This window comes from Solea senegalensis, linkage group LG19 (genome assembly GCF_019176455.1).
Source record: "Solea senegalensis isolate Sse05_10M linkage group LG19, IFAPA_SoseM_1, whole genome shotgun sequence".
Classification (NCBI taxonomy): Eukaryota; Metazoa; Chordata; class Actinopteri; order Pleuronectiformes; family Soleidae; genus Solea; species Solea senegalensis.
Window position 1 is genome coordinate 11,064,508 of NC_058038.1, and position 26,183 is coordinate 11,090,690.

At 40.5% G+C, this 26,183-nt stretch overlaps 1 protein-coding gene across 2 annotated transcripts; it reads right to left on the minus strand.

The window, feature by feature from the left end:
• cyth1a (cytohesin 1a) lies at nt 1-26,168 on the minus strand. 2 transcript variants are annotated; one of them, XM_044050607.1, is made up of 13 exons: nt 25,942-26,168; nt 13,758-13,840; nt 11,084-11,148; nt 9,896-9,962; nt 9,681-9,799; nt 8,451-8,531; nt 8,194-8,306; nt 7,269-7,417; nt 7,076-7,187; nt 3,508-3,584; nt 3,352-3,420; nt 2,461-2,615; nt 1-2,037 (listed from the first exon to the last, which is right to left on the minus strand). In XM_044050607.1, the coding sequence occupies exons 1-13, from the start codon at nt 25,967-25,969 to the stop codon at nt 1,959-1,961; spliced, it is 1,197 nt and encodes a 398-aa protein (XP_043906542.1). In that variant the 5' UTR covers nt 25,970-26,168; the 3' UTR covers nt 1-1,958. The 2 variants fall into 2 exon arrangements, with proteins under 2 accessions (XP_043906542.1, XP_043906543.1); XM_044050608.1 differs by lacking the exon at nt 25,942-26,168 and adding an exon at nt 19,628-19,686 and having other exon boundaries at nt 3,508-3,586; nt 7,075-7,187.
• Nucleotides 26,169-26,183: the final 15 nt, after the last annotated feature.

Here is a 26,183-nt window from a genome sequence, read left to right on the forward strand (position 1 = left end):
TGTTTATGACAAATCTTTATTTCAGCTTGATTAAATGGCAATGATGGAAACCTCAAATCAAACACTACTCAACAGAATGACATACAGAAATGGCAAAACTAATGAGGAACATAGTTAAGGACAAAAAAAATACCCACTATACATTTAAGTATGTACAACTTTGATAAATAAAACCAATACTGTCTAAAAAAAATGTTTGATTGTTAAGCACTTTTCATTATTTCTCTAGGATTAGTGCACTGAGAGGAGCGGAAGAGGCCCAAGAAACAGAAGAGGCAGAGGGAGCGAGGAGAACGTCGGGCGGGTAGAACAGACCAAACCCAAGTCTGCACTCACAAAGTTGTTTTTTTGTTATTTGACAAGATGACATCTAACTGGTCAATCAGCCATCCTCCATGTCATTCCTGATACCAGCAGTAGTTTTGTATAGTTTCACATCACGCTTCCTGAGACGGAACCAACCCTTTCCTTACCTGGCGTGGCCTCACCACACTTTTTTTATTTATTTTTTTGTGCTGCTTTAAAGCTTCGATCATATGTAACGTGTAATACATACACAAAACCCAAAGAACATTGTGACAGATCACGAGGCTGGGCTGAGGGATAAAGTGTCATGTGATTTGTTTTACCCTTGAATAGCCCTCCACAAACACAACATGTGTTACATGGCAGCAAACAAAGATTAACTGTTGTCCAAGTGGGGAAAAGAAAACTGAATTACCGTCGCTAACCAGCAGCATTTCTCATCATGTTTCATCTAGAGCGCCAGGCACCACTGTGCAGCACTGAAGTAAAAATAATAATAAATCGTTTTGGCTTTTTTTTAATGACACAGAAATAGAAAGCGTTTTTCGGTTTGAGACATGGTGAAATCAAGAAAAACAATTTGGGAGAGAGGAAATAAAAAAGGGGCCAACGTGCCTGTTTTCCAGACAACCTAAGACCTAAAAAAAAAAGAGGAAAGTAAAGAAACCCACGATGAAGGACATTCGTCCCTTGTAGACGACACTAATCCCCAGGGATGTGTCTCAAAGACCTTCAGGAAATTAACAGTAAGAGCCAGATCCAACACTGAGACCCTGTCCAGACAAGCAGACACCCTCACCTGCAGCGGCGTGTCCCTGTAATTTTCTTTTACAAAAAAAAACAAAAACTAAACGCAGGGGCCTTTCATCCCTCACATGGCTGTCAGGGTCCAGTTTATAGAAAGTTTCCGAACATCTTAACAATCTCCTGAGTGGCAACTTTATTATTATTATTATTATTTTTTTATTTTTACAGACATTTTCTTTTTTCTACAAAACCACTAACAGTTGGCAAATATTACCCCCCTCCCTCCCTCCAAACCCCCCTGCAGTTTCTGCTGCAAAACCATTTTATCTTACAAAAGTAAACAAACAAAAAAGACTACAGAGGAATAAACAGTAAAAGCTGTACAAATAGACATGTATTACCCACACGTATTAAAGCACATCAGAAAAGGTCTTAGCTTTTCTTCCATAAAGCGAGGAATATTTTGGTTAGGGCACCACACCCTGTCAGACCTGCTGAGTTAAATGTGTGCTGTGGGGGGGGGGCTGCATGAGTGTATGTATGTTGTCTAGGTACGCAGTGCATATTGGAGTAGTTTTATTTTGCTGCAGAAAGATTCCCTTTCGGATTCCTAGACAGAAAGCACACACAAAGCTGACAGAGAAAGAGAGAGAGAGAAACAGAGCGATAGTGACACAAGAGGTTAGACGAGGCTTTGACTCGGACTCTTATCTAGAAACCCCAGCATGCTTTCTGTTTTTCTAGCCAGTAGAGTCCTAACGCCACACAGCTAGTAAATATATCCTAGAGAAACTCCCCAGAGAAGGTCTGAGGCAGACCTGAACTGTGGTCTCTGCGCCGGCCCAGACACCAGACACCGGGACCCCCTGCTCTGTCAAGTGCAACATCGGGAAAGCTGAGCAGCTCTAGTGCCTCTTCATGGATGACACCTTTTTCTTCCTGGCTGCCAGCATCTCATAAAAGGGATCCCTGCTGATGGCAGCTCTGTGGGCACAGGCGGAGAGGGAAATGTCACAGGGAAGAGCCAAAGTGTAAGTGCTGCACTTTATGATGAGCTATGTAGTGTTAGATGTGGTGCATTTGCAGTCAAGTAGGGACATTTTTTCCCCTTTTCCTGTTAAAGTGCCACAGTTGGTTTAACCAGTTGTTTTTTTTTACATGGCACAATCATGTTTCTTAATATTCTTGGGTGAAAAATCAAGCAACATCTACAGCAGAGGTCCATGGAGGGAGAGGCATGAGGCCCTGCACATGTTTCTTTTTCATTTGGTATGGCTTACACTTAAATATTTACTTAAAATATCGAATAAAACCTCATAAATCTGTTTAAAACACTTCCTTTTACATCTCCAGAACAACCCTGCCTCAATGATCACAAAATAAAATATAAATAGACAAAAGATTTACTTGATGCTGTTCATCCATTCATCTTTTTCCTCAGTAGTGGGGGCAGAGATGCGATAAAAAGTATGGTTGCCCTCCACAACGCGTCCATCAGCCTCTGTCTTGCATGCTTTTATCACTTGGTCCTTGTTGTCAGGAATGAAGAGCTCAAAGCAATTCTACAAAAGGTAAAGTCCATGAAGGTTAACAATTATAGAAAGAAAAAAAAAATGAATTAAGCCTAAAAAAGAGAGAGAAAAATTCATATGCAATTAAACCCCCTAAGGATCTGTGTAATGGATTTTAGGCTATCTTTAAAATGTCTCATGCTGTAACTTGTACACACCACAGGTATTAAAATACAGATGAAGACATACGGGGCAAATTGGAAGCTCTGGAGCGAATCAAATGCTCAAAGAGTCTGCACAGCAGACAGATTGCTCTTTTTTGGGGGTCCACACTTTTTTTTTTTTACAGGTGTGCTTCTGGTTGTGAATTTAGAAATGCTTGCATTCCACTTTGCATCATCTACACACGTACACAGGGAACACCCTGTTGAACACAAAGGTGTGGCTAATGAAGTATTTGTTTTGGAATGAGATGCTAGTTGTAGTGTACATGAAATTAAGCAAGATATTGTGGTTGACAATTAATCAACAAGATCAAGCGTCGTCTCTATTCTCTAGGCAAACACAGATGAAGTGACAGACATTCACAGGGAGGTACATGAAAATTCGAGAGAGAGAAAAAATAATTGGATGGAAAATTAGTTATTTCCTCTGGGTGCAGGATAAGTCGGCACACATTCGAAACAGGACTAAAAATAGAAAATTTAATTTTACCTTTAATTTGGAGTAATACTGAAAAATAAAAAGTGTAATCCCACATTTAACCAGTAGATGGTGCTGCACTTACCGGCTTCTTATCTTCCACCTCTTTGATGCTCAGGTTCTCCAGTGGGATGATTCCCCTGGGCTCTTTGTCCTGCACAAATATAAAATATGTAAATGTGCACAAGAAACTACAGCAAGCAGCTTTTCCACCGCGACTGAGAAACTAGGCTGAACTCACTGTGGTGTACTCAAAGTAGTACAGACAGTTGTCCGTGAGGATGAACCACCGCCTCTTCCAGGTTTTTACTCGTCCCCCTGGGGAGCAAACAGTCGACATCAGAGAGGTTCAACAAAAAAACAAAACAAAAAAAACAGAGAGAAAAAGAGAAATACGAGCACCAAAGCACCAGGTAGAGCAGCGAGACAGGCAGACAAATGTATGGGCAGACAGACAGATGATGGCTTCTTGTACCCAATTATTCCCTAATTCAAACCATGCTCCACCATTATCACAACGGCATAGCCTTCTATGCATTTACTTTGTTCCCTTTGATATATTCCGTGCTAATTTGGCCCCGTTTTTCTTTGTTTGATACAGATAGGGCTGTGTACCAACCAGCGATACAGTAAGAAAATGTGGGAAGCACTCAAACGTCTGCATGAGGAGTAAATAAGGTTACTGAGATTTAACTTTACACCTCTTTCACGCCTAGTGGGGGACCTCTGGTTAACTCTGAGCTCGCTGATCTGTGACTGACCTCTGACCCCCTTTGTCACCCATACTTCCTGTGAGGAGAAACCTGATCACAGGAACACATGGGAGAGCCTGGCAGAGGGAGGATGGGATGCCAACAAAGTGAGGGGAGCAGGAAGCTAAGTGCCTACAGCTATGCTCAGCTACTCTACAGGTATCCCAGACTTGAATTTCCTGTCTCGGCTTTGTTAAATATCTTCCCCAGTTATACAGGAGCGGGGCTCAGTGAATGAGGACAAAGTTTCTTTCTAATCATGTCTAAGAGTTCAGCCTTGACGAGACGAGACTACCCCACCACCACTGTTAGTAAAAAAAGCTGCCTTGTGAAACCCATCGACCAGAACAGGAAGCTTAAAGGATGTTTATATACATACATAAGAGTCAGCACACTTGTATTATCATATAACAGCATCAGCGCTGTATATGATACCCCATCATTTCAGACATCATGATAGGTCAAACATTTCCATCTACACTAATTATCTACAAACGCCATCAACACTCTCTGGTCGACAGGCAGAGATGGAGAGCTCCTCACCGCATGTCGACCTGTCGGAGCATTACAACAAAGACAACGCAGACAAACACAGACAAAAAAAACACATGGACGCAATGGCACAATCACACAGCCGACGGCCTGGAAGTTGATTGGGTTTGTGTTTGGTTTTTAACGGTCACATCAGTTCCTGTCTCTATGAGAGAGAGAGAAAAAGAGAGAGAGAGAGGAGTGGCCATCCTCTCATGCTTGAGCGTCCCGGCAGATTGCTGTTGAGGATGTGTGGCCAGTGCTATGCTGGAGTGGAGGGAGTCACCCATGCAAGATGCAACTGTGAGAGGCTGGGCAGGTGGAGGATAAGGGAAAATAGGTTTTCTTTTCTTCTTCTTTTTTTTTTACTCATGTTTAATTCTTTTGGTTTCTTTCTTCTTACTGATTTATTTGTTTGCCACATTAAATTACAACTTTTTTTTTTTACCAATGAACCAATCATTTATTGTAATTAGTAGTACAAAAGTGCACAATTGAACAATTTATTGACCATGTGCACTTGAGGCATATATTAAGCAACCATTAAGCCCTTTTCAGTGCACTCCTCGGCCAAGGTTTCTCTCCCAGTTTGGTCCAGTCCACTGCAGCAACACACCGGGCTGCAGCCACACAGTTACCCTCCAGATTCATTTATGGCATGACATAAAAAGAGCAGAGCCATGTTATTGAAAAGGTGCATTATTCTGTTTCCATACAAGCAAACAACAATAACCCAATGTGTAAACAAGGCCACAATTATTGTGGAGAGTAAGGTAAAAGCCCTTTGTTGTGCTCACTGTATGGAAAAAAGATATAATGCAGCTTTCAAAAAAAACAGAGATCAAAGAGAGTGACCACCACAGCGTACAGAGAAAAGAGGGTCAAACTGCTCAGTATAGTGGTCACAGAGCTTCAGCTCCCAAAGCCAAGCCTACGGGTTGGCAAAGGCACCCAGTGACCACTCAGCAACCACCCACTGAGATAAAAGAGTGTGGACAAACCACCAGCTCAATGACAGACTGAACAGACAAACATCTGGATTTCAAATGACTTGGTGGAGAGAAACAATAAAAGTAAAACAACAAAAAAGAATCTGCAGACAAAAAAAAACCTGTTTGAATGTAAAAACAAATGAGAAGGAAAGCATGGCAGACCACCGAAAGCACCCGAGAGCTGAGAGATGGACTAGCATTTTGGGAAGAGCAGGTGTACATACCTCCTGAGGAAAGACAACAGCCAAAATCATGGGAACAAACAAACAAACGAAGAAGAAAAGGAAACAAAAACAAAAGAAAATCAAATTATATGATAAAGAATTACAGCACCACAGTCCTTTTAATTCTGGGTCCAAGGGGGCTTTAATGCACTGCTTCACAGATCTTTAGGCATGTGGGCCAACAGATTGATTTTACAAATCTGCTGTTCTTAAATCAGGCCACAAGGGGGAGTTTTATTCACGTTAAAATCCTGTAAAGCACTACATGGATTATCACCTCCACTTAGGTCCATTTTTGTTATATCCAGTCATTTACCTTCCACCATGATTGATCAAATGTGTCAATATGGAGTCATTGAGAAAGGAATTATTTCTGACTCTCTTGGCGTAGTCTGTTGTTAAGATTCACAGTGATTGGAAGATTCAGCGTCACTTCATAGGATCAGGCTTTTTACACCAAACTTCACTGTGAATCTGGACAACTGTGAGAGATCTCAGGGGAAACAGAGGATGAAAAGCTCAGGAGTCAAGGGTTATGACTAATAAACATACCAGGTAGCATGGTGGGAAACATTTGCAAAAATATAGGAGTGTGATAAGTTTTTTTTTTTGACATTATTCTCTGAAATATATGGTCAGGAAAAAAAATCCTGTTTAAATTCACTCAGAATCTTTTTTTCAAAGACAAACATTTTTAGATTACAGAGAAAAGCCAGGAATATCAAGCAAAACCATTTATTATTTAAGAGGTCTGCTTGAATGTGGTTTCCATTAAGAGATGAAGTGTGATTTTCAAATCCCCCTGAGGACCAAATGTCTGAGATAAAGGGGGAAAAAATAACTACTAATCAACAAGTATTCACAGAAAGCAAAAGTTTGTGCGTGTGCACACTTGAGTTACAGGCTTTTAAAAGCATGTGCATATCAGTGTATGAATACGTCCGTATATATCCCAGCTTAAATAATTTAAAGGTCTCCTCGTGTAGTGGTCTGATCTCAAAGCCACATTCATAATACATTAAAGTGAGCAGGAAGGCCTTCAGATGTTGTGGGTCAAGTGCAACACATCGATTACCACATTCTCTGGGGTACCTCTGTCCTCACATACTCGCACACACTCACAGGTTATCAACCTCAGGGATGATACTGGTTATCACTGATTTTTAACCTTGGGATAATCCATATATTTGAGCTGCTATGAAACACAAGGCAAAATCATTCATTAAGATAGTGATGACAACCATCTTTCTGGACATCTATTACACTAAACTGAAAATATGTGTATACACTGATTATCTAGTGACACTGACCTAATTTTAGCAGCCACCCCTCTCTGTCTGGGTTGAAGAAAGTGTGTGTGAGGTCATTGCCGTCGTCCTCTGGGATTTTAAAAGGCTCGTTCTTGATGCTCTCGTACAGATTCTGTGGTAGAGAGAGTTGACCATGAAAACAGAGCAGGTTTGACGTTAAAGGGGGGAAAAAAATGAACTCACAGACACTCACCCTGAGCAGGTCTTCGGGTAAGTCCCCCCCATCGTTGATGCCTCTGTTCATAGAGATAAATCGTTCCACAGAAGGCTTGTCTTTCACGTTGGGGTTGTGGAGGCTGGTGTTTAGCATGATGATGGCAAATGACAGGATGTAACAGGTGTCTGTAACACACACACACATGCAGAGTGATAACTGTGTGAGGAAGAGATGAGATTTAAGAGATAGCAAAAGTTTGCTGTTTATCATAAAATTGCTGCCAGTGTCTAATGTGGTGTTTAAACATGAATGGAAATTAGCTGCACTTTGGGGACTACAGTGGACACAGAGAAACGGAGTGGAGAAGCTTCATTTAGCGAGGCGAGTGGGTTGGAGTGAAAGGCTGCATGTGGGCAGCTAAGTATGCATACGTAAATGTGAAAGTGCATGTCTTCCCTCCATGTGTGTATGGATGCTAAAAGACAATGTGGCTAGCACATGGCTGACACAGCAGCACTTTATCTGGCCTGTTGGGCTGTTGGGAAGCGCCATGCATTATTCACATCCATCTGCAATCATGTTAGAGGCAGTCGCGCTGTCTGGTCCAGGCATTTCCCAAAAGCCAGACACTCCACTCCACTCCACTAACACAATTAACTGCAGTAGACTTTGTGCCAGCTAAATAAAAGGAGTTCAGACATTCATTGATGTGACATTAGATCTATCTGGAATATGGGGAAACACTGCTTACAATAAGACAGAAATAAATATGGTCTCTAGAAAAATAAACGCATCTATCAATACTGCTGACAAATATCGACCTTGTATCGCAAAAAAAAGGCAAACAATAACAAAATAGGTCTATCTAATCGGTCTAATAGGTTATCACATTTGATAAACACACATTTCTGGCTCTTTATGACAGTATTAAAAGCTGGGCTACAGCGCATTATAGCTCTACCTGTGGACTGGAAAACACCAGAGTTGCACTGGCAGTAACGCTGAGCAAAGGCCTCCATCATGCGGTCGATTTTCTGAGCTTCTCCTGGCAGTCGAAAACTCCACAGGAACTGTCTGTCAGGGGAGACATAGCTCAGTTGTTAGCAAAAGTCTCACTTCCACTGTGAAAAGGCTGACTTTGTCTATTTCGTCACAAGACTGAAACTGACAGCTGCATCCTTGCAAAATGCAATCAAGGTTAAGAACATGTTGTCTTACCTTAGAGCCTGAACCAGGTTGAGGTCTGTGAACTCATGAAGCTCCACAAAGGCATGGAGGACTTCGATATTGAAGTCATCTCTGTAAGAGGAAAAAGAAAGTCAGAATTTTACTGTCAAATCTTTAAAAAAAAAAAATAGGTTACACAGATTGTTACAGATTACACACTAGGTTTTATATATGCATGTAAAACTTAAACAGTTATCATTATTTCCTAGCTAATAGACTGTTTGACCAATTACACTTTCTTCATCTTATAGTTTTGTCCAACCACAGTCCAAAAACAAAAGATTTTCTATAACATAATGTAAATAAAAGCAGCCTATCATTAAAATTAGAAGTTGGATATGTTTGCATTTGTGCTTGGAACATTAATTGAGTAATTAAAATGAAATTATTATGAAAACAGCAGATTGAGATCATAGACAGAATTGATCATGAGCCAATACTTAAATTTTAAGGTGAGGTTTCATGGATGCAAAAGATGGCCAAACATTGCCTGTGTTGTAGTGGTTGGTTCAAAGCTCTTGTGATCTGGCTCAAATTAGTGATATGCTCCAATCTAACCCAGTGGATGAGACCAAGCAGCCTGCACCTTTCATTTATCATCTCATGTCGATCATGACAACACCCTCAACCTTCATGCCCTTCAGAGTAAATGATCTGCCCTGCGGGATCATGGGATTGCTCCGAGGGACTCTCGTTGACAGAATCATATCCAGTCACATCTATTCCCAGCGGAGAAGTGACCAATCATAGCAGAAGGACCCCGCCACACTCCATCGGCCCCTCCCCACATAAATTAGAAACCCACCGAGCTTGATAACGATCAAACAGAGAGCATCCATCAACAACCTGCACTCTATTTCCTCCACACAGTCTAGACCCGGAGAGAGACGAGGGTGCTCTCGAGTAAAAACTGCCGTCTCACACATTCATTCCTTAATTGTGTTATCACTGTCGCGTATGAGTAAGATCATCTAAAACAGATGGAGACTGTTGAACACCCAGCTTTGTCATAACAGGATGGTCTAAATGTGGGACCAATAAAGTATGTTTGGGAAAGGATGGGCGTGTGCCTGACCAAGAGGAAGCAGAGCAATGGGGAAAGTATGCATTCTCGCCATTTGACGCTTTTATTAACCACATGGATGGGTGCTCGTCAATGAAGATAGTAAGAAAGAGGAGGATAGAAAGAAGGTGGGAAAAAAGGTTACTCTATATCCAGACCTCTCTCCAAGGTAATCGCCAATGGCTGTTTTGTTCAGGCCCTCGCCCTTGTAGAGGAATTGAGCAATGTCATCGCTGGTATTCTTCAGCAAGTCATTCTCAATGAGGAACTGGATCCCCTGAGAAAGAGAGAGGGTCACAGGTTACATCCTGCGAATGAAGATATGTGGGAAAATCGTATTTCTTCAGAATCAGAACAGTTATCTTCCACATACCTTTTTGGGATCCATGTTGAACTTCTTACGACCCATTGCTACCTGTTTATTCCTCTGCATATTTTTCCTAAAACATAGGGGGAAAAGTAGGTTTTCATTGGTTCTCTACTGGGAAATAACATGGCAGATGAATAAACTCAACACTTAATCATCAATTTATTCTTGATGATTACATTTATTAGTTGTTTGAAATAATATCAAGAAATGGTTAAAAAAATGGTTATCACAACTTCTCAGAAACCCTTGTAATGTCTTCAAATGCCAGTCCAAAACTGTATATATCAATCTAGAAGCTAGAACCAGTGATCCTTGTCACTTGATACATGACTGAATGTTTGCACCATTGTGAAGACACTCAAATTGTTTTGCCTTTTAAATTTGACGCACATAAATCAAATTGCATGCAAATTGATGGTCCATCATTGTGCTCATTCAGTGTGGCTCAGACAACAATAATAAATGGATGAATTTCATTTCCTGAAAGCATCTTTTCCGTATGTATTTGTCAGGGGTCAGCCTTTGTTTCCGCTCCATGTTGACAAATAATTGATTAAGCATTTAACATCATACGCATGGGAAAGTCTAATTTCTCAGGCCTGGAGTTATTCAGGGGTCACAGTGCGCTCCAAGAATCCGCCGTCACCATGGTTACATCTCCATCCGGCGAGAGGTTGCCATTTCTTCCCACTGAATCACTCACACAAGCATTCTTTTGGCTTTTGTCTGCTTAAATCCAACACTCACCTACAGATACTGCAAAAGCAAAGACTGGCTATCAATGTCTTTCAGTGAATCTCAAGAAACTCTGATAATAAGAAAGTGCTGAACATTAATGGGTTTCAGGGCCATGTGAGAGGAGTGCTTCAGAAATATTCAGGAGCTGATGGGATCCCTATACACTTGAGTAGACCAAACACAAACACCCCTTCCCCTGAGACCATCTATTGTCTGCTTCTGCCCGTACAACCACTGCATTATTCAATGAGGCCTCCCATCATGGGGTGTGCCTGATGAATCATTTACACGGCCTTAAAAACAAAGCCAATTTGGAGAGGGTATTTGGCAAGATGGGATGGCCTGACTTTGTCATCCAGCATGAATAATTGACAGCTTCATTTGCTAAGTTAATAGAAGGCAAGCAACAAGCCAATTTAGCCAAAGCAGAAGAAAAAAATACTGTTTTCTCACCTCTCCTCAGTGGAACCCAGGTTCTCAATCTCACTTGTTACTTCTGCTATCTCATCCTTCAGCCGCTGCAAAGAACAAAGTGAGTATGAAAATTAATTTTCTCTGCCAGGGAGGTTATGTTTCTGTTTGTGAGCAACATATTTCAAAAAGTGAAGGGTAGATTTTGATGAGATTTCTGGGGGTGCAGGTTATGGCCCAAGGTGGTGATGTGGATGCTGATTCAGGATTTTTTTTATATAACTGTTAACCTTGGTAGTTAGGGCAGTGTATTGACTTTTTGGTACAGGTTTATGCTCTGTAAATGCTTCCCTTAGTTCCATGGTTCAAATACTGTGGTGCAGGTACCAACAGTGGTATTTTATCAGGTAGCACTCATAAAAAGTTGAAGAACCAGTGCTCTTCTTTATCATTCATATACCTGGGTGGTACTGGCATCCTTCAAAAGCAACTGGGCTCACAGATCGTTGGTCTCTAACCAAACGGTAAAGGACCCGTGAGCTTGGAAATGAAATCCCTTGAACCTCATTAGCTATGTTTACATGTGCACAATTCCTTCACTCCAAAAAGATATGTCCCGGAATTTACAACTCTATCGTTTACATGGACGCAAAATTAAATTATATTGTGGTATGCATACATTTGCATCAAGCATTCAGTTGGAATGGACTAGTTTGACATGCACAGTATTATAAGTATAAGAATATGCTTCACTTCCACTTCTGTAGTAAATAAACGCTGCACGCGTCTTCCCATCCCCTTGCTGTCTGTCTCTACTAGGAGCTATAGAAGAGAGTGACCACCAAAAACTGTATTAAACAGCTCATAGAGACATTTTTCTGGCTATAAACCTGCACAGTGCTCTAAAAACTGATAGTGACTGTCTATATGTCACATCAGAAGGTGTGTTTATGTGTGCCTGCTCAACCAAGCAAACTTTCCTTTGTGAATTTGATTAGGTATCGGACATTCAGCAATAACCTCAATACAAATGGAGGGAGAAAGCATACAAGTGGATTATGCTGTAGTTTGTGTGGCTTTTTCAGTAATTAATGGCCTCAAAAGCAGTTTTAGTCGATCAGATGAGGCCAACTGGTGCCAGACTGGCGCAGTACGGTTTCTGCAGAGGGTAAAGGAACAGAGAGGGTGATGTCAGGTTGATAAAGGTCTGGAATAATAGACTGCAACATTAGAGATGTCTTAGTTACAGATGGAGCTTTGTCGCTATTGATTATTTGACGCTTCATATAAAAGTCAAATTTTTTCTCTCTACTCATATCCAGCCACATAGTTAGTTTATCATTCCTCATGCGTAATACCAAGTCATTATTGGCCAAACCACAAAGGGAACATCTGTGTTTCCTGCAAAATCACAACACATTCCACAGATGCTTGTGTCTGCAAACAAAAGCACTGCTCATACTGGAAAGTGGTTGGTTGTGGTGGGAGAGGTGGGGGAGTGATGGGGTTGGAGCATGCTGGACCTAAGGGTGGGAGAGAAGGAGGGAGGGAGAAGGAAAGGGGTCAGCGAGCAAACCACGGAAAAGGAGTGGATGGGGGCAGTAATGGTGACCAAATAGAGGGGGAAGGGCATAGGGTCATAAAAGAGAGAGTGTCTGATCACGCCTCCAATGTTTGTCTGTCAGAGTGATCGGAAGTTGAGATATCAACTGGGACATCTGGTGGCCATCTCACCCTGCCAGGCCTGTGTATCTATTTGCTTTAGGAGCTTGTTACTGAATGACAGAGCTGACCTGAACTAGAATAATCAGCTGTGCTTGTAGGCTAAGGCAAAAGCCAAAAGAAAAAGAAAAACATTGACAAGAATCGAACAGAACACTTCAGCTGGTCTCATTTCAATTTCTGAAAAAAAATCACACTACATGACATTGTTTTATTGTCTGGATGAGCATATTCCACATTGGACCACAATGCTGTTTTATCTCAAAACAAAAGCTTTTGTTATTTCTATGGATGGCACAATACCACTTTTACTTGAGTATCTACCAGTCTGATAGTCATTTTGTCATTTTAAACTATGAAGCTATATATGACTTTTGGATTGTATTAGATTTTATATTTATATCTTTTGACCAGCATTGGAACAGTGCCAATAATGGATAGTATGTCAGCTCATCCCTAGTTATTTCTATGCTTATTTCAATGAAAACACCCAAAAGAAATAAGCTGTACCAATAAAAAAGACATTTCCGTTGGCACGAAGCTAGAAAATGCCAATGACTTAGAGGACTGCTGAGAAAAAAGAGGAATTTGAACAAGGCAGAAAAACCTTCATATGAGATAAATATAGAATCACAAGACAGATGAGGAGCATTTGTAGTGCTTGAACCTTGCAGGTACATACAAAGGAGATTCAGATACCTTTACCACCTGTGCCATTCATTTCAAACCATTTGTTTTAAAGGGGGGACACATTTTATAATAAAAACTTCTACTTTGAATCCAAGCAACATATTGTTATGTCATTCTAAAAATCTTTTTATCATTTCAAACATCTCCCTGATGTTTTCTATTTTTAAAATAGAAAATATCAGGGAGATGGAAATAGAACCAAAAAAATAAAACACATTAGCTACATACATATATTTTGCAACTACAATGTGTTTTAAGAAACTGTTCAACATCGCCTTCATACAATATCATATTCCAGCGTTACCTGAATGTCCTCCAGCAGCTCTTGCTTGCGCCGGCGGATATTCTCCAGCTCCTGCTGCTCCTCTGGAGTGAGGTCGTCTGGCACTGTGGAGAGTTGAGAGAGAAGATGAAGAGTTAAACTTGAGAGTGAAACAGAATGCACAACTTTACCTTGAATCTGCTTGATTTAAAAAATGTTAATGTTTTAAACTGTTATTATTTCTATAATTGATTTTTTTATAATTGATTTTGTTTTATTTTCCAATGTATTTACTTGCTTCTGTAAAGCACTATGGATTGCCTTGTGTAAGAATGGTGCTATACAAATAAACTTGCCTTGCCTTGTCTTGATGCATATACCTAAGAGTGCACAATATTACTATATACTACTATATCGACAACACTCTCGATTTGACTAAATGTCAGCAACAAGATGTTTGAGCAACAGAGAAAAGGGAAGAGAAAGAGAACACCTACACGTCTGCAGCATCAACGTTGTGCACTACTCAGGGCTTTTTTACTCTAATGTGGCAAAATGAAACAGCTCAGGTCAGCAAAGCTGAGCTAAGCATCAGCTCCACAGTAGCATCAATGTGACAAACGTTGCTCCAGTCACTTAGACTAACTACTAGTTATAATCATAACTAGTAGTTAGTTCTTGGCTTTGTTGGCGCCAAGAACTAAGCAATGTGTCCTCCTTGATGGACAATGAATTTATGTGAGTGTATGTGAAAGACCTACATGCACTCACAGCATAAAGGGTACACCCGTTATTATCAGCTCTCTGATCCCAACAACTGACCAAGCAAACGCATTCTCAGTTTCCTTTACTATACTACTGCACTGGGACCTTTTTCTCATTACTCAGAATGAATCACTGTCAGACACAGGTCTCCTTGTTAAACCCATGCATGCCTTGATTACATGGAATCTGTTAATTGACAGTCAATAGTGAAAGAATCATGAACAATGCAATACAGTAACAATAATTACATTTAGACACTGGGAACACTTGGAAACAATGTGGTGATCGGTAACAATTCAGCACACAAAATGAACGGTGTAATAACCCAAAGCCAAACCAGGTGATGTATCAAATACATATGAGGTGAAACTGCAACAACAGCACAAATAATACACATTTTCTGCATATTTGTATTGGATGAAATGCATGTGACATTTGGCATTTGTAAATGGTGACCTGAAAAACAGTGCACAGTATCACAAGACTTTACATCAGTATGATGCGAACTGAATGACAGTCAAAGCCCCTGAAAAAAAACAGTGTCAGGAGTAGCTGAAGTCATAGCGGGTGTTCTGTTAGAACATCAGCTCTGTTACGCAATGACTCCTGCTCTGATTCCCCCAATGGCACCCCTCATCCTCCCCACCATTACGTCAGCAGCACAGCTCATAGGTCAAAGGGGCAACAGCTCAGGCCAACCATGTCAGAGTTTGCAAACGGTTAACAAGGTGATGGTTACAGATTGATGGAAAACTGAAAACAGACACAAGGTCTTACAAAACATGTTCCACAACTTCCCGTGACACCACCAAAGCTTATTTTCCCTTAATCTTTTACTTTACTACATTAACTAGGACTGAATGATTTAGGGGACATTTCAAATAGCTATTTTTCTGACTGACATTAGTGAGGCTAATATCATTTAGAAATAAAATACTGTGTGATAGATTTAAAATATGAAGGAGCAGCATCACTGCATCATCAAAATATTTATTTACTATAATCTAAAAAGAAAGGGAAGAGATTTAATCCAAATATAGACCATTTAGTCTATCCAGGATTTGACAGGATATCAGAGAGAGATAAAATACATGTAGCAAAATGGAAGCTGCTTATTTTAATTTCCTAAACATCTCAAGATTATAACCGTTGTCATTCATTGGAATGTTTGCTGAGAAACAATGAGATTTGTTGCATCTTGTTGAGTCTCCAAAACAAAGCAATGTTGTCTCTGAGTGTTATTTTCAGAAAGCTGGGCTAGTGCTCCATTAATGGCTGACCTTTCACACACCATCTCTCTCTCTCTCTCTCTGCCTACACTATCCTCGGTGAACCAGCCATGTCCATCCCAAATGTGCTGGGTTTCCATGGAAACGACAAGTGTAAGCTAACAGTAGGGTGCATTGCAAATACATACACCAAAACAAAGAGTTGCACAGCCTTGTTTTTGACATAGTTAAACAGATTCATCAAGAGAATCTGTAATGAGAAAATGTTGATGTTTAAGAAACAAGTCAAACAGAGCACAAATACAAAAGTGATGATAGGTCTACTCTAAAAATGTGTGGGTGTTCTTGCATTTTCAGATCCTCTCTCCCTATTGATTAGAGGAGTTAATGCCAAGCTGGGCAAACCAAGGTCCAGTCCGTGTGTTTAGAGGCACAAATAAGACCAAAACCAAAGCTTAAAGCAAGAAGTTTCTGGAAGCATGAGGTCAGGTTGGGCGGCTGGCAGACGCTGAAAGAAGCCACACAGTGCAGGACAGAAGGAGGAACCACAGCGTTCTTGGCATAGGAGAGCACCACAAAGTGACAGACTCGCAGGGGAGACGAACAACAGAAAAAAACTATAATTTGACACTGAGGAGGAGACAGAAAGAAACTGAGCGAACGAAAGTAATCATTTGAGAATGTAAGATGTCTGTTTACTTGTCTCCATCAAAAGCACAAACAAGAGGAATCTTTCCCCTTCTGCAGGGCAAATGCACTATGACACTGCTATTAAAGGCCAGGTTTTCAACTCAACAATCCACCCGGTCACCACATGTCATCTGACATCACCCACATAATCAGTCCTGCAGTACACCCATCTCTGCCTTCCTGACTCTCCTCCAGAATTTCCAAGACCACATCAGGGAAGGGAAAGGCCCCACCCACACTTGTGCCAAGGGCGGACATCAGATGGGTGTCACTTTCCAGAACAGGGCAAATGAGGGGGGAACCCATCCACTTACGTAAATGCTGAGGGCTGTGCGTTTTTAGTTTTAGTCTAGGAGAGCTAACACAGTTAATGAAAAGAGGGTGTCATCAAAAAGAAAAGACAGGAGCTGGCACCCCATAGGGCAAAGGTTCTATTTACAGTGACCTGGCTTTGATTTCACACACGTACCTTTGCTGCCTCTCTTTGTCCCCTTTTTATAAAAAAACAAACAAAAAAACATAAACAAGGTAAAGACAGACATACTGATTATTTATTTCTTGTTCAGTCACTGTCCCAACAGCCGTGAGTGAACCTGTATCTAGTCACTTCCACAGGCTGTTAACATGGTCCGCCCACGTGTTCACTTTCCCACTCTCCAGATAGCAGGTCTTTAAGGGGAATTACATGCAGATGCAAATGTGCAGTCATGTACCTTTTAGATAAATAACATAATGCACATATGGAAAGGCATCAACGGGTGTGTGTGGGAGTACAATTGTACTGAGAGTGATTTAATAGGAAAGCATGTGATGTGCCAATGGGTGCGCTTTTGATCAAATCCAGGACAGTATAATCTGAGTTTTGTCCTGCCCCTCATTACTCAAGGGCTAATTAACCTCAAGGTATTTCTCAGTGCTTTTTTTTTTTGAATAAGATCATGTTGCTCCTGAGTTGGTGCATCCTGACTGACACATTTATTTTCATTTGAATACATAGCATGAAGCTCTAAATGACCACAATGCTTCACATTACCCCCAAATCTTGTTGAATTAATTTCTAGACTATGTACATCCAAATGGGCAGAGCTATGACGAGCAAAGCAGTTTTTAGTGAGGGCTGGTCCAGCAGGGAGTGCTTGGGAAGTGACATTCAGGCAGGTACCAATTATAGCTGCTCTCTCCCACAGCAGCAGAGCCCACTAATACTCATCATGATTGCCATCCTTGTAGAAGAGGCAGATGCTTCAATTCCACCCAGATCACTCAAGAACTCTCCTTGGAAAATAAGGAAATTAGAAATTCTGAGTGCTGCAGGATCAGGCACCCTCCTCCCCCTCTCTGCAAATGTGACCTAATTTAAAAAAAGCTTTTCTCAGCGTAGTATGGCTCAAAAAAGTATTCCCTAAAAATGCTCCATACCTAGGCCTGCCCCCACAATGAACGACCTACTGCACATGATCACCAGACACAGCAAAAGGATCCACATCCAGATTTTGAGGAAGTACAGAAACTGATTGGGACAGATAAATGATCCTGGTAGCAGCCATTGCTACCTGAACATTCAGCATTTGTTATACCTAATCTTTGAACACAAGTAACATCTATTTGGTCCTTGCTTTCTCCTTCTCACTAATCTCACCTTCAAGACGCAACCAAGAACATCAGTTTCCTCCATCTCCTCTCCCCCGTGTTACTCAACACTCTTGTTGTTGTTGTCCAACCTCTGTCCTGACATTTACATGGACAGATATCTTGAAACTTGCTCAAACCGCTAACCCCAAGGTCCATACAGTTTCCAATCAATCGCCCTGTGGCCTAAATCAATACAAGGGCCAGCTGTAAGGAGAAGCAGCCTACCTCATGATGAGATTTCATACATTCAACACAAAACACATGTATACAAAATGATAATGTGAGCTGGGCTCGCAAACGCATGCATACTCACAACCTAAGGTGTATTAAATAGTTCTACGGTTTGTCTGCCGTTCGCTGCTTGAACAAGCAAAGGTGGTTCAACACACGGTTGTTTGATCTGCTGATCTCTGATATGAGACTGAATCTCATTACTTAAGCAAATCCCACAGGGACTCTCCCTCATATATATTTGAAACCACTCTCTCACACACACACACACACACAGTTATGTTTCCATGACTTCAGAGGACATTATACCAACTTGCATCAATTTCCTGACATACTTAACCCCAAAATGTCTTGATGTCATGGCTTCACCTTTAAATTACAGGAATTTTGTTTAGGGGACTTGGTTATTGTCCCCATGAGAAAGACAAGTCCAGACAGCCTGTAACAAAGCAAAGCTGCGGTTGTGATGTGAAAGAATGCCAGTCACTAATGTGGGCATGAGCCCAAAAGAAATGGTTGACCTTTGACCACAATGTCCATTGACGAACACAAAAACAGTCCAAACTAGAACCCGAAATGATCACCATGTATAGATCAGAAAGCCACAAAGCTTCCAGCCTGACCTGGCCTAAGGGTAGGAGGAGGTGAAGGGCGACAGAGAGAGGGGAGCCAACAGGAGAAGGAGCCCTGTGTTTGGCCGGGGAGGTGTGGGACAGCGAATGTAGGACAACACAGACAGTGGGAAGAGCAGTGGGACGATCACAGCTCTACCATTGTGTCTCTAGACATTCCTCATCCAGGCTCAGGCATATAAGCTGTGAGGGTTTACTCGGATTCACTTAATTTAAGGTTCAACATTCAACCTCGTTGGTTGCTGCATATTTTCCATCATCATCCCTTTGAAGTGAAGTGAAATCTCAAGTCTTTGTTGTATAGTCAAAATCCACTACTGCTGGATGTACATCAGAACTCTTTATTTCTGAGATATATGGCAATACTAGCACACAAGGACAAACACTTCCTCCACTGACGACTACACACAGACCTGTCAATGATGCAGCAGTACTCCATCAGCTACATTCACTGACCTTACAGGAAACAAGCTAAAGTCTAGTATGTAGACTGACAGGACATCTGAGCAGACATAACTCCATTAGACAAAAAGTCAAACCTCCGATCCCATTTCCTTAGCTGGTTGATTCAAATCTCATTTCTTTTTAATATTATTGGTTATCAAATAACTTCAATGAGTCAACCTTCACTAATGTCAATGAGTCAGATACAGCCCACAGTCACACATGTCATGTGGAGAATAAGTCAATTATCCAGCTAAACACATGAGCACTGGTAAATTAAGCTGCTAACCTGACTGAGAAATCCTCAGAAGTGTCACTTTTCTGTCTCTCCTGGTGGCTCCCGCTTTCTCCTTCTACTCCACTTTCAAGAACAAAATTTAAAAAACACAAAAAAAAAACCCAGCAGCCCCTTCTTCTGTCAGCTCATGTTAGATGCAGGCCAGCTGGATCTCCACATGTCAAGTAGCAGAGAGAAGGAGCCTGCTCCTCCACTCAGGCAGAGAGACACTGCCAGCTTTTTCATACATACAGCACAAATATCAGCTCCCAGCCTGTTCACAGACTCATACACACACATACACACATTCACTGACTTAATCCAAGTGGGGACGGAGCCTTACTCACTACCTCACTCCCTCCTCTCCCTCCCTTTCGCTCTCACTCTCTCCCTCTATTTTGATGTCACTACCATTAACATGGAGGCTCCACCCAGTGGCCATTTCCTTTCCTACCTCCTCTCTCACACACACACACACACACATATATATAGATAATAAACTGTTTAAACCTATGCAAGTCAACAAGCAGTTGCTTTTCTTCAATATGTACGTTTAAATATGTTAATGAATTTTGGTCTGGTAGAAAACCAGCTTAAAACAACTGGATCATTATGATAAATGCATTAAAATTACTTGTTTTCTTTTAAATTAACAACATAAATTAAAAATAAATAAATAAATACATAAATAAAAAAAACTTTTTCTGAAAACCCAAGCACCAGGCTACTTCACAGGTAAGAACTACTGGTGACGACCAATAAAGCTGAACACCAATTACTTCCTTCAGTCCATCATCTTTAATGATAAACAAATACTCAATACTCAGTCAAACTCTAATACCAACACTTAAAAGACATACAGTTAGGTAAGCCAAAGGCCTACAATGGACTCCAAACATTAAAAAAAAACTGCTTATGTCATAAATAAGTTATTAAATTTGATTGATTTAAGTGCCAAGAAAACAAGGAATAAATGAGGGTAAACTGTATGTATGAGTGTAATTGATTATTTTGACAAATATAGAGAGGAAGTCATAGTGTTGTATGACCTGGCCTGCTCTCCCCTGACCAGTCATACGTCCAGTCACACTATCATTACCTCCTAACTCCAGTTAACAATGGAGTCTGTGCTCAAGACAATCGTTTATTTTCATGTTGTGGATAGTGTCTGAGCATTACCCTAATGCCAATAATGCATGCCCACAAGATCGCACATGCTCGACACGGGTATGCCGACAGCACAGAGCAGACGTGAGCTTTTGCCTCATGTCTGTGTGGAGTCGGATGAGTCAACGTGGAGCCCTCTGCTGTGTCGGCTGCACTGTGCAGTCACAGAGCCTCCTCTGACTCGCATCTGTATAAGTCAGCATAAAAGGCAGACACAACTTTTCCGTCAACAGATGCCTCAACATATAATCATTTAAAAGGTCCAATAACATAAATAGCCTTTCTACTTCAGGGCCCAGTATCTCTGTTGTTTTAGGAATTAGACAAAGTCACAGGGAGGAGTGCATTTAAATTTATCAATCTGACTTAGAAATACAACACGTAAGATAGATGTAAACCAATTAGTTGGTTGAGATGATTAATCATCATCATCAGTCATCATTTTTTTAATAATAAGTGGGGGGGTTTTGTTGTTGTTTTTTGATGACCTTCATACAGTATATTTAATATTTATACAGACAATTGGAGTTGTTCAATAACTGGTAAATTAAGTTAAATATTGTTGTATTATTTGTTATTATTAAAAAGTTATATTTCATCAGATGGAAGAAAAAAGAAAATTGGGTTATGTACAAAAAAACGAAATCATAAATTTCCACCGCTATAAATGCATCTGAGAGACTCACATCGGAATTCATGACTTGTTTTTGATTGTCTCACGACACAACACATCCTCAAAAATACTCCTAAGCATTTACTGGGAGTGCACCAAACAGACCAAAGTAAGTGACTCCAACTATTCAGCACACCGCTTTATTCAGTGTCTTCACATTACCAATGGACAAAGGGATATCTCTATAAGGTCCATGTCTATGTCCTCCTAAAATGCAATACTATGTGGAGCCCATTCAATATGGCCCATTATATTCACTTGCTGCTCAATACTCCTTCAATCATCACAGAACTGGTTTCTACTCATAGTTTGGACCTAAAACCATCTAGAAATGAAAAATACACTCTGACAGCACAAATATCCGTCGATGCCATTCACTTTCTATATCTGGATCACCACCAAAATCCAATCATTTCTTTCTTGGGCCATGACCTATATCTCCAGAAAATGTAATGAAATCAATCCTTTATTTCTTTTGAGTTATGCTGCTCACAAACAGACAAGAACATCATTGGTTTTAACACAATTCAAGGACATTATTCAGAGTTCATGTTTGGAAAACAGTTGAAAAGATCTTGTGTAACAACACTGTACAGTATGACTGAATCACAACCTGCTAATTAGGGTTGAGAATACTTTTTTTTACAGCTTCAAACAATATTTGTTCTCTAACTCTAATGCACATTCTTGTGCATGTGGTGACCTTGTTGCGTCAACATGGGTGGAGTTCACACTATTGAGTCAATGACAACAGAGAAGAGGTCTCCTTACACAGAAATAACCCTGTCACAGAGCACAATGGCCTCCACAGCAGTGTTCGCAGTCCATCTGCAAGCCATGTTCAAGCTGCTGTGCAGGAATGCTGGGAACAGAGGACGTGAATGAGTAGGAAGTGGAGCTGAAGAACATTGAGCCGGGCCCATCACACACACATACTGCCCCACTATAAAGCAAACATACAGATCCGCAGCATAAACATCCTGCAGCTGCACACACACACACACGCACAACATGTACAATCCACCATTATATACACAAAATATCAGCTTTCTTTAATAATCTCTGCTCTATTTTAGTGGCATTTATCAACATGAATTGTTTTCATGGGGCCAATGTAGAGATTTGTCATTGTTTTTTCTTCAAAAGCGGAAGTGCAATCTCTAGCAACAATGCATGCTTTTGTCCGCTGATGATATTGGCCTTGATTCTTATCGGGACTACCCTATTGTCAACATCCTCTCTCACTTGAAAAAACACACACTAACTCACACAAACCACACAAACATCCAGAAAACAGATGATGGGAAAGTAGGAGGAAGCGCAAATCTCTTTTTTTCTTCTTTTCTTTGCTTTGCAGCATGATTTTTGTAGCAAAGCAGTCTAGAAATGTATGCCCACACATAAACTGTGGGATGTCACTTCCTGTTATGCATATTGTCAAACCATCAGCTTCCTGTTTGTGAGCTGTTAGATCAGAGCGGTGAAGGCTGTGGCTACACCCACCCATCGTGCAGGAAAAGCAGTAAAACGGTTGCTTTTACTTTAAACCCTCAGTTCCTCCACGACATGATATACACAGTCAATCAATGTGTGATTGAAATTTGGAAGCAATTAATGGTTCAGCAGCCGAGCATGTGATGTCATGCAGGAATGCTTTTCAGGTGTACACCTTTTTCCTGCAAACTTGTTCAGAAAATTAAGCTAAGCAGATTATGCAAGCTCAATAACCTAACATGCACCTAAGCTGCACGGTCTTCAATAAAAAGTTTAGCCAGTGGCTATTTTGAATTATTGAGGCTTATCATCATGACTGATCTCAGAGTTTACTCGTGTATGAAAAAAATGCCTACAGACAAGTCTAAACCTGCTGCAGACAGACCTGAAAGACACTCACATCAGAGGAGGAGAGGAGAAAAGATAAAAATTAACTGCAAACTGAGCTGTGCAGGACAAAACCAAACAGAAACAGATAAGGTTGAGATAGACAGAGGATAAAAAAAACATATGCCACACACTCTCATGTTGTCCACTTGAACGTTAGGATCAACTGATCATTTCGTGGAACACAGAACATATTTTGTGTCATGAGACTGTTTAACGACTCGTCCATTTAGAAGAAACGCGGTCTCCATGCAAATCAGAAATAACTGTCGACTGTGTCAACAGTAAATACAGGGTGTGCTGTGTCATTTAACCCTCTCAAGGTAAACCCGCCTTCTGACAAGAAATACGCTTATTTATACAATATGTTTTGTAATTTCCTTAATGCATAGAGTGAAGTCGCAAAGCGTCGTCCTAAAACTGACAATGATTTCGAAAAATGTATTTGTCCAACCAACAATTAAAACTCAAAGATATTCAATAATGTGGAATTTTATTAAAGCAACTAGATCTTAAATAATTGAGCTGTCAGTTGATGTGGTTAAAATAAGCTAAAATAAGCTAATCAAACCACAAATAAAAAGATAAAGCAATCATATTTGCTGATAAGACCTCCACAGATATTAAGATCATTTTAAGTTTATTTTCATCCATTGTGTTTTACCTAATGATGTAAACATGGGTAGTGCTGCTAATGAAACTAAGGTATATTGAATAGTTTAAATAGCAGTTTACAAATCAAACACTATTTGTTTAAGCACCATTTACAAAAAAATGTCAGCAGTGCAGCCTATGTTTTGTTTCTGTGCTACCAGGCATTAAACTTACAACATCCCAATGCACTCAACAGTCAACACATTTCCTCTGCCTGCACTATAGCAGGAAGCTAAGAACTATTTAAAAAATCAACAATGGCTTGAACTAAGAAGAGAGCTTGCAACTGATGCAGAAAGAGGGTTAAAATGTGATTGTGGGGAGAGGATGATGATTATCAAACCACCGGGGCATTAATACCAGGCAGGGCACATTGTTGGAGAGAACCCATTAGAGCTCTCAGCGCCTCTCATTAGAGAACCATTACTGACAACTACTTTAACTTCACAGACCACCCATGGCACCTCTAAATGGCAAGAACAAATGGATTCGACGAGAATCGACTGTTCCCCTCTGCCTCTATCGTTTCTTTGCCTGTACAAACAATGCAACAGTGTGCCAGCCAGGCTCAGCCGGGGCCTCTGAGGCACACAAAGAGTGTGCGCAGAGTTCCCCAAATCCGCCAACAGAACAAAGGAGCAGCAACGTATGAAAGGATCAGTGAGTCAGACGGTCACTGTTCTCTAAAGCGATTAATACTGACGCAAGTCAAGGGCACCAATTAATGTTGCAAGGCTACCCAAGCCAAAGGGATGCAAGAGGAATGCTCAGGAACAAGAGGCTTTCTGTCAGAATCCAGAGGCATTCATGCAAATACATGAACTAACTGAATAATAATAATAAAAAACTTGAATAAAAGTATTGTACTACAGGCTAGAACAATATTACAGCTGTATTTGTTGAGATAAGTCAGAGGTCCAATCCACTCAAAGGCAGGATTAATAAATAAATGTAAAAATGAGTCATGGATGTCGGTATGTTCCCTCCATGCTGACACTGCTGGAGTTAACCGCCTGCACTCACACCTGTTGCTCTGCCTTAAATGAAACACAATACTGGGGATGTTCTCTCTGAGGAAAAAGCTGTTAAACTGTGAAGGATTGCAGCGTTGAAATGATAAGATGTAAATATGGCACTAAAGTGTTGAAGAGGGAAACAGCTACAGTGAAAATGGTTTAATCTGCACATACATGTTTGTTTAAGCTCAATTTATTGTGCAAACAAGTTCTGATTTGGATCATGTATTGCAGCATCTTAACTACTCTTTTTTTTGTAATATATTATTATATGTACCAAGGAAGCTTGTGTTTTTGGCAGTGTATGTGTGGCATTGTATAAGGGCAGATTTGGATGAAAGATTCTTGGGATATAGGGATATAGATTATGGCCCAAGAGGAAATTATGAGACTGAATTGGAATCCAAATTCATGATAACATCACAATAATAATATTAAAATAAATTATTAACAATATAGGGTGTATTAACTAGTGTATTTATTATTTGCACTCACTAACTTGGAATGTTCCATCATAGCAAATAAACACAGGGACAAACAAACCTAATATTTACATATAATGTAAACAGGTCACGTATATATAGATATACAGTCTTTTGTGAAGTCTCGGTGTTCACTGATTATATAAATATGTAATTATTTCCTTGATTGTGTTATCAGTGCAGGTATTTGGTATAAATAAATATGCACACCGCTGACAACAGTGATAGTACAGATGGCAGAGCAGTAAACAAGGCCAGATGGAGGAGCCAAGTCAGCTTTCACAACATTTTAGTTCGTAAGAATTCATTTTAAATTCGTTTTCTTTCGCCTCATAAACCACCACATAGTTTCAGACCACATAATTAACGTCTCATGTAAAAAACAGTCCAGTAAACACGTTAAATGCGGGTTTCAGACTAACTATAAAGTCTTTCCTGGACTCGTTCACTCACCTATCCCGTCTTCCGATTTTAACACCATGCTGTCGGCGACACGCAGGTCCGCTCCACAAAGTTTAAGAAGCGTTGAAACTTACGCTAATAACGCGGCAGTTACAGTTATCTACGGACAAATATTCACTTGTTTTAGTTTTTTGGTTACTCGAAGATAGTAACTCCGGGAGCAGTTTGTTCTGAAGGTGAAGGGTGGGCCAGTCGACAGCTCGAAGGAGTGGTCTGAAGAGACGAAGGAGGTC